Source organism: Sarcophilus harrisii, chromosome 1 (genome assembly GCF_902635505.1).
Source record: "Sarcophilus harrisii chromosome 1, mSarHar1.11, whole genome shotgun sequence".
Taxonomy (NCBI): domain Eukaryota; kingdom Metazoa; phylum Chordata; class Mammalia; order Dasyuromorphia; family Dasyuridae; genus Sarcophilus; species Sarcophilus harrisii.
Window position 1 is genome coordinate 714847111 of NC_045426.1, and position 13294 is coordinate 714860404.

Genomic DNA, 13294 nt, shown 5'->3' on the forward strand with positions numbered 1-13294 from the left:
CATGTTTAGCCTGTGGAAAGACCTGAGATTTGTATGAGGAACAAAGAGAAGGGAAGTTTGGCTGGACCACAGATTATGGAGTGGCTCAAGGAGGGGAATGACAAGGAGTTGGAACTGTGAATCACTAAGGAGCTTACCCTGGTCAGACCTGGCCTTTGGGATGCTAGTTTTAGCCACCATGTGTAGGATGGACTAGAAACAGAAGGGTCCAGCCGAGTGCTCAAGTATGGCCCTATGTGCATGGAGAGAAAAGGGGGGACGTGGAAACATTCTGACCTGGGAAGTGATTGGATATGGGATGATGGATAGGGAACAACTGATGGTACCACATAATACATTTTCATCTTGACTGTTAAAATCACAAGTCCAGACAAAGCTGGGCTAAACAGGTTCAAAAATCAAGGTCACAGATCCAGATGGAGCAGCATGACTAGCTCATCTCTAGAAAGATGAACGTTTCCAAGCAGAGGCCCCTGGGGCCTCTTTTCAATCAGCATCTAATTTGAGTCTGGATTGGATGACATTGGACTTTCTTCTAGTCTTCTCTCTCTAGGCTTTCTTTCAGGGTTTGGGTTTAACTCTTCTCTCCACACAAACATCTCCCAAACTGAGGCAGCAGCCTGAGGTTCTCTCGATTACCAGTCACTCACACATTGACTTCTCCAGAAAAGTAATGAGGAAGTTGTGTCATCAGAAAGATGGGAAAGAAAACCAATAAGATGCTCAACTCCCTGTTAAATTGTCAGAAGCTAAAAATCAGACAATGAAATGTTGCCTGAGTTGTGGGGAAATGACCCAATGGATAGCTGATAGAGTGCAGCTGCAAAGCTGACCAGGCCCTACCTCTAACCTAAGAAGCACTAGAAACAAGACTCGCCAAAATACATCCCACAGGGGCCTGCCCTGGAGCCCCAGTGGAATAGTCACTCTCAGCAAGAAATCGCTGAAAGGAAACAAAGTCTTTCCTCTACCAAATATTTACAGAAGCTTGACCAGGAGCAGGAAAAGCCTGGAAAGAGTCCCTGAGTCTGATGCCTGGACAAAGGTGCCAGGTGGGTTACCAGGACTAGAAGCAAGCCCAGCACAGCACCATGCCACCCAGTGCTGAGGTCCTGCCATATTTCCCTGAGGGCCACAGGACTGGCCACTGGTCCCGAGACTTTTCCAACTGACATGACTTGAACATGGTCCCTCCCCAACAAGGATGGAAGCTCCTAGAGAGAAGGGATCGTCTCAGTTTCCTATTTATATCCCCAGCATTTGACGCAGGGCTGGGCACTCTGCTGCTCTGATCACTTTGTACATCTATTAAGCAGATTTGAACATAGGTCTTCCTAACTCCAGGCCCAGCATCAGCAGAGCAACGTCCTCCATGAGCCCAGCCATCCCCCCAGGGCAGGCCACTCACTCCCACTCTGTCAGGGGACACTCAACAGCCTCAGTCCTTCCCCACAAATTCAGAGATCTTGGAGAGCAGCTTAACCCTAGACAAAACTCGGGCCCACGGGAACCTTAAACAACAAACCCAGAGACCTTGGAGAGCTCCCCTGCACTTGACAAAGCTCAGGCCCACAGGAACCTCAAACAGCCTCAATCCTTCCCTACAAACCCAGGGGCTTTGGAGAGCTCTCCAGCCCTTGACAAAGCTGAGGCCTTAGAAACCTCAAACAGCTTCAGTCCTGTGCTACTGCCTGTTTGCCTCTGACCATGGCACCGAGTCCCCAACTCTACACCCTCTTGTAGCTCCCAGGAACAAGCTCTTGCTAAAGAAAAGGGGTACACACTTTGTCCTTCCCCCCTGGAGGCCAGCCAGTGAAAGCTTCTCTATTGCCCACACCAAACTACTCACTTGGGAAACCAGGCTCTCCAATCCCTTGTGAAACCTATTTTCACAGGTCACAAGCTGGGAGAAACAATTAAACATGTCTGTCAGGTCTGTCTGGCTTGTGCCCAGGGAAATCCTGAAAGGACATTAGATTCCCTACCCTTTTTTTATTTTTAATTTTAAAAAATTTTATATATTATTATTATTATTAAAGCTTTTTATTTACAAAGCATATGCATGGGTAATTGTTCCAACATTGACCCTTGCAAAACCTTTTGTTCCAAGTTTTCCCCTCCTTCCCCCACCGCCTCCCCTAGCTGGCAGGCAGTCCAATGCATGTTAAACATGTTAAAATATATGTTAACTGGTTTGAATCCTCTCATTGTTGAAGAGAACCATGTCCATCAGAATTGCTCTTTGTATAGTCTTGTTGCTGCCGTGTATAATGTAAAGCCCCCATCCTGAAGCCTATCTGAGGAGGGGTACCTACCCAGGGGAGGACCGGCAGATGGATTCTACACATGCAGGGGCTTCAAACGGCTTTTGGTCTTTGTCACACTTTTACTAACTGGGAAAAAGCCTTCCTTGTAAGCCTGAAGGCTCAGGTTTTTTCTAAAAGCGATATAAACCCACTGAAGACTAATTATTATCTCCTCTCCCCTTGTGCCTAATGGCTTTTCAACTTTAGGGGGCTTGTGCCTAGACCCCTGAGTACTCCTTTCACTGTGCATACTGCCGCTATTCTAGCCATTACACCTACTCCTCTGGGGAGACAAAAGCAGGGATTTGGGATAATGTTCTTTGGTATTTATCCCAGAAAAAAATGTCTGGATGAGAGACATTCCTGATAGCCTTGATTACCCCTCAGTCTTCCTCTGGATGGGGTTCCTGATTACTGTCTCTAGGAACCCCCAAACTAACTCCACTTCTAATTATTCTTTTTGCTCATATTTGGCCCCCACTTTTAAAACTTACTTGTGAGATTTGTTTCCACCAGACTCCAAGCTATGACCTTCCAACTCCTCGTTCACCTAAATATCATGAGCTAACTGATTCTAACACTCAGCACCCCTGAATGCCCCTGCTGCCATCTTTCCTCCCCTCCTCAGTCTGAACCCCACTAGGAACAGTTCTATACCCCTTATCGGCATGAAGGATCTCCATTCCTTTGTCCCAAATGAATTTGGGGTTCAAACTGCTTGAGAAGAGAAATGAAAGAGTATAGCTTCTAGGGGAGGAAGCACTAAGGAGGTCCTCCCCACTTTGGGGTGCTTCTGTTTTAACAATGTCAGTGATTTCAAAGTCTTCTGGCCTTAGGATACTACTCAGTCTCACCACACATTGGATTGCTTCCCTTCATCCTGCAGAATTTATTCTAGATCCTTGAACTCATTGCTAGATCTGGAGGCCACACTTCCTTCCATTTTCATTATTGATTTACTTGAGTTTTTCTTCCTGTAATCTTTAGGACTTTTAATCTCTTCTCTCCCCTCCCATTATTTTCCTTATCACCCCCTCCTCTCTCTCTCTGTCTCTCTGTCTCTCTCTCTCTGCGTCTCTGGATGGGTTTAGCTTTACACATGCTTCCCTTCCTTCCGCTGAGGAGTAAAAACTAGCCCCCTTTGCTGTAGATTGTACCCACCTATCTGAGCGGGGCTCTTTGTGAAACCCTTCCCTTCAGGAATGTGTCAGCCCTCCACATGCCGAATACCAAGTTTATTTTTTAATCATTATTATTAACTATATTATTTTACAATTATATAATTGTTATTATTAATTCATAACATATTGTGTTAAATATTATAATATATAATTTATAGTTATATAATCATTATTATTAATCAAAATTATTAATTAAAATGTTCATCATCTAATACTATATCATTTAAATGCCACAGAGACTTCGTTCTAAGTACTTTTTTACCTTTAACATTCTGGGGTTAGAGGAAAAGCTGTCCTACTCATATTATAATAGATGTACTAAGGACAGTTACATTTCAGAGCTTGTACATCTTTGGACAAACTACAGCCCAAGCAGGTCTTTGGTCTCTCACCTGAGAGAATAATGGCCGGGTATTCTTCTGGCATGGATGAAGTGATCAGGATGTTCCTTAGAAGAGTATTCATCCCCCAACCATACCCTCCTTGCTCAATGATGACAACTAGGCAGTGCCACCTGGGCCTGGATGGCCCCCCCAGCACCTGGCTCCATAGGTAAGGTCTCTCATGTCACTATTGCTGGCAAACCTTGAGTAAATCGGGAAACCTTCTGCTCCTACACCCATAATTAGGGGCTGAGTGGCTGGGAGGGACCAAGGTTCAGGTTTGTCTTCCGGAAAAGGATGCAAACATGTCTAACTGACACATGGCTTCTGTGGGGGAGCAGACTCTAAATATTACACACAATCATATTCACACACACACAATCACACACACACACCCACTCACACTCAAAATCATACATACACAAAATCACACATATACATTCACACTGACACACACACACACAATCACACTGACATACACACACACAATCACACACACTCACACTGACTCACATAATCACAATCACACACACAATTACACACTCACACTGACTCACACACACTCACATTGATTCACATACACACAATCACATATACACTCACACACACTCACACAAAATCACACACACTCACACACACACTCACACACACTCACACACACATTCACACTGACACACACACACACACACCCTTTTGGAGATACAGATGGATCAAAGGGTATGCAAAATGTTAAGGCCTTTTGCTCTCCAGAATGGTTGGATCAGTTTACAACCGCACCAACAATGCACTTTGTCCATGTTTTCACACATCCCCTGCAAAATTTGTCATTTTCCTTTTCTGGACATATTAGCCAGTTTGATAGTATGAGGTTGTTTTAATTTATTATTCTCTAACCACTAGTGATTTAGAGCCTTTTTTATGTGACCATAGATAGCTTGAGTTTCTTTGTCTTTGACCATTTTTCACTTAATTGTAACTCATTTAAAGAAAAAAAAGGGAGCGCAGAGGCAAGTCGCTGCCAAATATTCTGAAGCACAATGAGCTGTGAGGGGAATCTGGGAAAGCTTCCCACGAAGCAGGGACAGCAGTGACCTTAGGTGGCAGGGTACATCTTCGATTTCTTTAATGGGAGAGCCAGGAAGCAGAACTAATTCTATAGAGGGGTGAGCGTGGGGGAAATTGGCCTTCTCCGTGGCTCTCAGACGGGGAGATGAGGACTGAGACCAGGGAATCTCCTCCAAAGCAGAGCATTCCTTCAGGACATCCACCCCCAGGAAGACTCACAGCAGATTGTCCAACTGAATGGCTCTGAGGGCCACGTGATGCTGAGTCAGACAATGTCCAGAGGCTCCAGGCCCTGGATCCAAGGCCCGGGACAGAAGTGATGAGGTCTTTAATGCTGGGAGTGCTTAGCCAAAGAAATTGAAGAACCGAATCCCGGGGCAAGCAGGGAGAAGGCCCTGGCAGAGCCGAAGCAACGTCTCCCCACACATCCCACAGTGATTGACGTGAAGAAGGGTTTTCCTTTTCTGTCCAGCAGACAATTGCTCCCCAAAAGAAAACAGACTGGAGGCGCATCCCCACTTGCAAATCACAGGATTCCTAGTGCTGAGAATCCTTCCCAAGGCAGTGACCAAGGGAAGAGCTCCCACCTAGGGGCAGAACTTCCTGGACATCCAAGGGTTTATCCTGGACAGGAAGCCCATGAACATCATGAGTACGGGAAGGCCTTCTGCCTGAGGGCAGAGCTCCTCCGACATGACCCAGAGAGAAACCTCACTCATGTAAGGAAGATGGCAAAACCTCCTGCCTGACAGCTGAACTTACTAGACATCAGATAATTCCTGGTGAAGAAAACCATTTTGAATGTAACAAACATGGGAAGGGATTTACCTACAGCTCCTCCCTGATTTCCCATTACACAATTCATACCGGATTCCATATGTAATGAATATAGAAAGGCCTTTGGCCAAAGAACAAACTTAATTTGTCATCAGAGAATTCAGAGTGGGGCAAAACCTCATAGATGTAAGAATTGTGGGAAAGGTTTCTTCCCCTGCCCTCTTATAATTGGTATTGAATGTTTGCTTTACGTTTCCCCTTGATTTCATATGTCTGATTGTCCATTAAGTTGTCTTTTTCTCAGGAATACCTGAAAGTCTTTCAATTCATTAAATGTGTCCCCCCACCACACACACACACACTTTTTTTCCATTCAGGATTATCCTCAGCTTTGCTAGGTAAATTATTCTTGGTTGCAAGCCCATCTCCTTTGCTCTTTAAAATGCAGTGTTCCAAGGGTCTTTTAATGTAGAAGCTTCTAGATCTTGTAATATCCTGATTATTTGTTTTCTTTCTTGTTGCTTATAGTATTTTTTCCTTAGCCTGGAAACTTCGAAACTTGGCTATAATACTTCCATAAATTTTCATCTTGGGATTTCTTTCAGGTGATGATCAGTGGCTTTTTAACTTTTATTTTTCCCTCTTGTTTTAGTGTTCCAGGGCAATTTTCCTTAATACTTTTTTGTAATATAATATCTAGATTCTTTTTTTTTTAATTCATAACTTTAAGGTAGTTCAATAATGGGGAGAAAGCTTATAAATGGAATGAATTAGGAAGGCTTACAACAGAAATTCACCCCTCACTTCCATTCACTCAGCAGAGAAACCATACAATCATAGGATAGCCTGAATAGAAGGATGGACGGGTGGGCAAAGAAAACCCTTAAGCCAATTAATTATTCACCTGCTAAACACTGTCCTGGAGATACCCTCCCTCAAGGACCAAGGTGAGAAAGAGCCATGGTCAAAGAAAGCCCATCTGGACCTCAAAGTTATCGGGGTGGCACAGGGGCCATGCAGGAATTAACTGACTAGTGAGAAAATGGCCTGAAATGAGCAGGGCGGAGCCTTCCTGAAAGAGTAGGCTGCCGGGTCAGAATGGTCAGGACCAGCTGCAGAGCAGGAAGGACTAAGCTCCTGGTACCTTCTGAGCCTCTGGCATGGGCAGAGATGGTCCTGGAGGGTAGAGTGGCCTTTTTCCAGCAAGGGCAACTTGACTCATCAAGAACCCGTTCGTACTGAAGAGAACCCTTACCAACGGAACTGTCGGAATACTCTGGAGAGCCCCGTTTCCTGGAGCTGAGGGGCAGCCAGCAGGCTGTGCCCTGGGCTTGGTATAACTACAGTTTTCGGCACTCCCCACACCCTCGGGCCACTTGCACTGCTTGAACCTGCACCACGCGCTCGCTGAGGTAAGATTTAGCTCCCTCCTTTCCCAGGGCCATCCATCACTGCTCACAGTCCCTATACTTGATGACTCCTCTTCCTGTCACAGGGCTCTGCAGGATGGTCATGACCCCCATGACTTAAAACAATGACTGTTCCAATGGGACCCAGCACACCCGTCCTGGGCCAAAAAATGCCAGCCACAAGCCGTAAGAGAGGCAAGTCCCACTGAAGCCCACTTGCGTATCTAAGCACTGCCTTACTCCAGTGTAGCAAGCCCTCCTTCTCCAGAGACGGGTGAGGATGGTAGCGCTTTTTCCTCACTCTGAAATCAATCCTGTGGCTGCTCTGGGTCTTGATCTACCTGCCTTGAGTCTGCTGTTTGGCTCTGGCCATTCCCAGGTCAGAGACTGTTCTGGTCTCTGCAGACAGATGGTATACATTCCCATATGCATGACCTATTGGCTTCTGGGAGGCAGCGTGGGGCGGGGGGGGGGAGGGTCCAGCTAACCTCCCTGGGCCTCAGTTTCCACATCTGTCCACTGAAGGACATGGCCCAGGTGTCCTTCCAACCCTAGAGCTGTGGTCTCATAAGCCAGCGAAGGATTTTGATGTGCAGATTTTCTTTTCTTTTTATTCTATTATTTTTGACATTCACTTTTGAGATTTTCAAGTCCCAAATTGTCTCCCTTCACCTGAACCCTAACCCACTAAGGCAGCAATACGGCATCAGTTTTTATCCATGAAATCTTGCAAACCAAAGTTCCACATTAGCCAGGTGCACAAACATTTTCTACCATGGTCAGTGTGTTGACTTGTTTTACTTAATTAGGAAGAAATGCATCCAGGTGATTTTTTTTTTTAAGTCTTCATAAAACTTGATGAAAATAAAAAGAATTCAGGCAGAATGTATCAATCATTGAAAATCAAAGCTTCAAACCAAAGGAGAATCAAATGAGATATTTGCAAAGCCCGTGTGGCCTAGTGCCTGGCACACAGTAGGCACCATGAAATGCTTATTCCCTTCCCAGCGTCTTGAAAACCTGAGAATATCCCTCAGATGAAATTGGTCAGTAGTGTCAAAGACCTCAGAGAGGTCAGGGAGACTGAGGAGCAGAGAAAGCCACTGGACAGGGCAGCTAAGAGGTCCCTGTTGACTTTGGAGAGGGCAGCTTTGGTGGAATGAGGTCAGAAGCCAGTTGGGAGGGTTAAGAACTTGAGGGGCAGCGAAGTGGCACAGTAGATAGAGCCCCAGCCCTGAAATCAGGAAGACTTGAGTTCAAATTTGACCTCAAATACTCAACACTTCCTAGCTGTGTGACCCTGAGCAAGTCACTTAACCCCAACTGCCAAAAAAAAGCTTGAGCAGGGGTGGAGGCCCCACTGCAAGGAGCTGGCACAAGGGCTGAGAGTTAGCAAAGATGAAAGGGACAAGAGACATGAGCTGTTTATGGGCAGCGGAGAGAGAGAGGGAGAGATGGAAGATGAGAGCATGAGCAGGAATGAGGCAACTGGAGAGGGGGGAGGAGAAGGGCTTGTCTCAGGGTGTGGGGTGGAGAGGGGGGCTTTTCTTCCCCTGAGTGACAGGAGACAATGAGGGGGGAAAAGGTGCTCCACAGCCTTTGCAGCTGAGAGGGTAGGAGAAGAAAAAGCCCTCCCTTTTCTCCTGCCGCAGGAGGTTTTCGGGGACACTGGGAAGGGTAAGAGGGCACTGATGAGAGAGGAAGAGGAGGCCGGTGGGTCAGCATGTTCCGAGGGGTGTCCCTGGGCATAATCAGGAGGTAAGGAGGCCTCGGAGGGATCAGGGGATTGGAGATGAGCTCATGATTTGTGAACAGGGTGCCCGCTTCTTTGGATAGCTGCCAGGAAAGCCAAGTTTGACAACTCGAAGAAGCAGCGATCACACGCGCCTTCCCAGAGGAGGGGGTGGAAGGCGGGGAAGGAGGCAGAGGCTGGACAAGGGCGTGGTGAAGGAAGCCAGGCGGGGGGCTGTCCTGGGGAGGGAGGCGGAGAGCATCATGCCATGACCCCATGCTCGGTGGTCCCCCGTGGAGGCAGAAGAGGCCGGGGGCTGGGGCAGGAATCGCAAGTCATGAGTTTTGGGGGGTACAGACCCACTCCTCCCCCATCGCTGCCCGTTATGGGCCAGCACTTGGAACAAGGTGATAACTCACTGGAATTGACAGGGACAATGCTTAAGTTCACGCCTTTGAGAGTTCACACATTAGAGCCCACAAGTCGGGGAGATTCAGTCACACCTCCCACAATCCCACCCTCGGAGGAGGCTCCGGGGGGTCGGGCAGGGAGCCATTAACGAGGGAAGGTTCCAAGCCCCAAGCCGCGGCCAGACGCTGCGCCGAGCGCTTGGGGGCCCCTCCTGCAGCGGCTGACGCGCCCCCAGCGCGCGCTTCTTCCCCCGCCTCAGCCTCCGCGCGTGGGACGCCGGCCCTGCTCGGGCGGTCTGGGGTGGGCCCCGCCTCCGAGCCGGCTTCTCCCTCCTCCCCGCCTCCCAAGGCCCTCTCTCTGACCACAGTCTAAGGGGGGCGGCCGCGGGCACAGCTGCGGGGAAGCTCCCGGGGAGGCCCGGCCCGCAGAGCCGGGAGGGAGGGGGCGGCGCGGGGCAGCCTAGCCACTCCCCTTCGCCCGCCGCCGCCGCCGCCGCCGCCGCCTCTCCTGGCCGCGGCCTCTCCCGAAAAGCGGAAGTAAGAGCGGCCGGCAGGCTGCTCCCCGCGCCCCGCCGCCTTCCCGCCGGGCCCCTCAGGCTGCCTTACCCGCGCCGCAGAAAGGGGCGCAGGCGGGGGGAGGGGCCGAAGCCAGTCCCACGTGACCCTGGGCTACCGCCTCCCGGAAGCTGCACCTTGGCGGGGGCGGGAGGAGGGAGGGCTCTTTACTCCCCTTCCGCGCTCTAGTTGTCTCTCGTCTGAGTCTTCATTGGCTGGGCCCGCCCCCGTGTTTTCATCCTCACGTGAATCTTTCACATTGGTCATTGCTCACGACGTCCATCCTCCTGGGGCCCTCCGCAGACTCCTGTTCCACGCGACTCCTTTTCATTGGTCTTCCCAACTGCCGGTCGCCCGACCCCTTTACGCTCTCTGCTCTTATGGGTTTATTTTTCCAAGAACCCGCCCTACTTGCTGATTGGGCCGCCTGTCCTCGACTCGTCTGGAGTCACTGGATTCGCTCAAACCAATCTCCCGACCTCTGATTGGCCCCGACCCCCCGGGTCCCACCCCGTTAGCCTATTACGCCCTCTGATTGGATGCCACGATCATTTCATGAGGAAGGAATCCTGAGCGGAGTGGCTTTGGATTGGCCAAAGAGCGCGTCACGGAAGGGGCGCGGCACCGCTGTTCGCATTGGTCCGTTTGTGTTTGGGGCGGGAAGAGTTCCACATCCTTTGTACCCATTGGCCGCTCGCCTCCGGGGCGCGAACAGGGCGTGCTTCCCCTCTCGTCCTGGATTGGCCAATTTACTGGGGGCCGGGATGGGGTGGGAGGGGGGTGAGGGGGCGAGCCCCCATTAAAGGTACAGGAGGCGGCGAGTCCGGCAGCGGCGGCCCCGGCCTCGGCAGCAGCGCCCGGGCAGAGATGGCGCAGCGGGGCCTGGCGGCCGAATTCTGGCAGGTGCCGGCGGTGACGCGCGCTTACACGGCAGCCTGCGTGCTGACCACAGCGGCCGTGGTGAGAGCGCGCCCCGGGGAGGGCCCCACGTCCCCGCCCCCGCCCCTCCAGTCACCGCAGCGCCCCCCGCCCCAGCCCCCCACGCCCTCGCCCCGTTCCCCAGCCGGGTCTCTGGCGTGTCCCCGCAGCAGCTGGAGCTCATCACCCCCTTCCAGCTTTACTTCAACCCCGACCTCATCTTCAGGAAGTTCCAGGTGAGCGGCGGGGGCAGGGCAAGGGGAGAGGGGGCCGAGGGGCGGCACTTGCGCCCGCCCCCAGCCCCGGCTCCTCTTCCTCCGCAGGTGTGGAGGCTCGTCACCAACTTCCTCTTCTTCGGGCCCCTGGGCTTCAGCTTCTTCTTCAACCTGCTCTTCCTGTATCCTTGGCCCGCGCCTGAGCCCCGCGGGGCGCCCAGCGCGCGTTCTGGGGGAGATCCGGGCCCGGCCTGGGGGAGGGGGGCCGCCGGCTCCAGCCGCCCACCCCTCCAGCCCCTGCCTCGGCCAGTTTCCGATAGCGCGCCAGCTACAGGTACTGCCGCATGCTGGAGGAGGGCTCCTTCCGCGGCCGCACGGCCGACTTCGTCTTCATGTTCCTCTTCGGCGGAGTCCTCATGACAGTATCCTTTCTGCCCTCCTGGGGGAGTGGGGGAGGAGCCGCAAAGGGGGGCCGGTGCTGTGCGGGGAGGTCACCCTCCCCCCCCTCCCCGGGAGCGGGTGGTCAGTCCGGCTGCCCCCGGCCCGGAGGCGCCCCCTGCAGGCAGCGCAGAAGCCTGGCCTCCCCCCCCCTCCCCCCCCCATGGCGCTGGGACACTGAGGCAGCCCTCGGGCCGCCCCCTCCTTGACTCCAGAGCTCGCAGCTCTTCGGGCTCCTGGCCAGCCTCTTCTTCCTGGGCCAGGCCTTCACCATCATGCTGGTGTATGTGTGGAGCCGCCGCAATCCCTCCCTGCGCATGAACTTCTTCGGCCTGCTCAACTTCCAGGCGCCCTTCCTGCCCTGGGTGCTCATGGCCTTCTCCCTGCTCCTGGGCAACTCCATCCTGGTGGACCTGCTGGGTGAGGGGGGGGGGGGGCCTGTGGGGACCCCCGCTGGTGAGGGGGCGAGGGATGCAGGACCCCCGCGGGACGAGGGAGAGGTACTGGCTCTGCAGGACCACAGGGGAGGGGCAGGATACTGGCTCTCTAGGGACCCCCTACTGGGTGAAGAGAGGGCTGGGGGTGCCAGTCCTGCAGGAACCCCTGGATGCCATAGTCAAGGAGAGAAGGTCCCAAGGTACAATGGGGAGGGAGGGGTCCTTTTCTGAGGGGGGCTCTAATGTCCCCCTGCTCCTAGAAGAGAGGGCCCAGCCTCAGAACCCTGAAGGTTTGGTTTTGCCCAGAACAAGGGCCCGTGCCTGGCCGTCCTTGGCCCTGACCCCATCCCGAGCCTGATCTCTTCCCCCGCTCAGGGATCGCTGTGGGTCACATCTATTACTTCCTTGAAGATGTCTTTCCCAACCAACCAGGGGGCAAGAAGCTCCTGCTCACCCCAGGCTTCCTGTGAGTATGGGGAACTGGGACCGGGGCCCGATCCCCCCCACCAAGTCCCAACCAGCGGTTCTTGTCCCCTAACCATGCAGGAAGCTGATCTTTGACACCCCTGAAGAGGACCCCAATTACCGACCCCTTCCTGAGGAGCGGCCGGCCGGGGGCCCCGGGGACCAGCAGTGACCGCTTCCTCCTCCCAGCCTGGAAAAGATGGGGCTGGGGCTCTAGTCGGGCCCCGGGCCCTCCCTCTGAAGGGCCCGGCCCTCTCCTAGGAAATGAGAGTGGTGGGAGGGGGCAGCGGCTAGAAATAAACACTTGGCAGCATCCATGCAAGTCTTGGCCTCCGGTGCCTTCTTGCCCGAGCCTGGTGCTTCCCCGGGCAGCTGGCCAGAACGCTGGGCATGTCTCCCATTTATTTGGAGCCGCCCTGGCATTGCAGGGGTCATGGGTCAGCCTCTCCCCAGCAAAGAAAGCAAGGGTCCCCAAGGCCCAAAGCCAGAGGGGGCTCCCTGAAGAGCCTCTTCCTCCAGGCAGGACACCGGGGGTGGCCTGGGGCCAGACCGCCCACCTGCATGCTGGAGGGAGCAGTGGGGGTGGCTGGGGAGGCAGGAAGCACCTCTTTCTTTAGGTGGCAAGGGGCACGGGCCTCTGCAAATCTACAAGTTGGCACAGGCAAGTGCCCCCTCACGCCCGCCCTGGTTCTGCTGCCCCCCAGCACAGGCTGAATAAACGCTTTTTCACTCCCCAACTCCAACCCGAGGAAGGGAGGGAGCAGTCTGAACCAGCCTCCTCATTGGGCACTGCCAGTGGCCAGACCTTGCCCTCAGGGGGTGGTCTGCCCCATCCCCATCACCCCCCCACACTTCCCCCGGGGGCTGAGCTGTTTCTGCCTGCTTCCCAGGGATCCGAGGACAATCCCAGCCCTGGTCCCATGGGCCACCCCCCAACTGGTCCTAGAGCACTCCCTTGCTGGCCGTGCGAGTGCAGGCAGGGGGACCCGGGACCCTCCACACT

At 52.9% G+C, this 13294-nt stretch overlaps 1 protein-coding gene across 3 annotated transcripts; it reads left to right on the top strand.

The window, feature by feature from the left end:
- Positions 1 to 10597: 10597 nt before the first annotated feature.
- DERL3 (derlin 3) lies at positions 10598 to 12613 on the top strand. Of its 3 annotated transcripts, none has more exons than XM_031949100.1 (7): positions 10601 to 10778; positions 10907 to 10972; positions 11060 to 11133; positions 11280 to 11373; positions 11614 to 11809; positions 12202 to 12292; positions 12373 to 12613. In XM_031949100.1, the coding sequence occupies exons 1-7, from the start codon at positions 10686 to 10688 to the stop codon at positions 12461 to 12463; spliced, it is 705 nt and encodes a 234-aa protein (XP_031804960.1). In that variant the 5' UTR covers positions 10601 to 10685; the 3' UTR covers positions 12464 to 12613. The 3 variants fall into 3 exon arrangements, with proteins under 3 accessions (XP_031804959.1, XP_031804960.1, XP_031804958.1); XM_031949098.1 differs by having other exon boundaries at positions 10910 to 10972; XM_031949099.1 differs by lacking the exon at positions 11280 to 11373 and having other exon boundaries at positions 10598 to 10778; positions 11607 to 11809.
- The last annotated feature ends 681 nt before the right edge of the window (positions 12614 to 13294 follow it).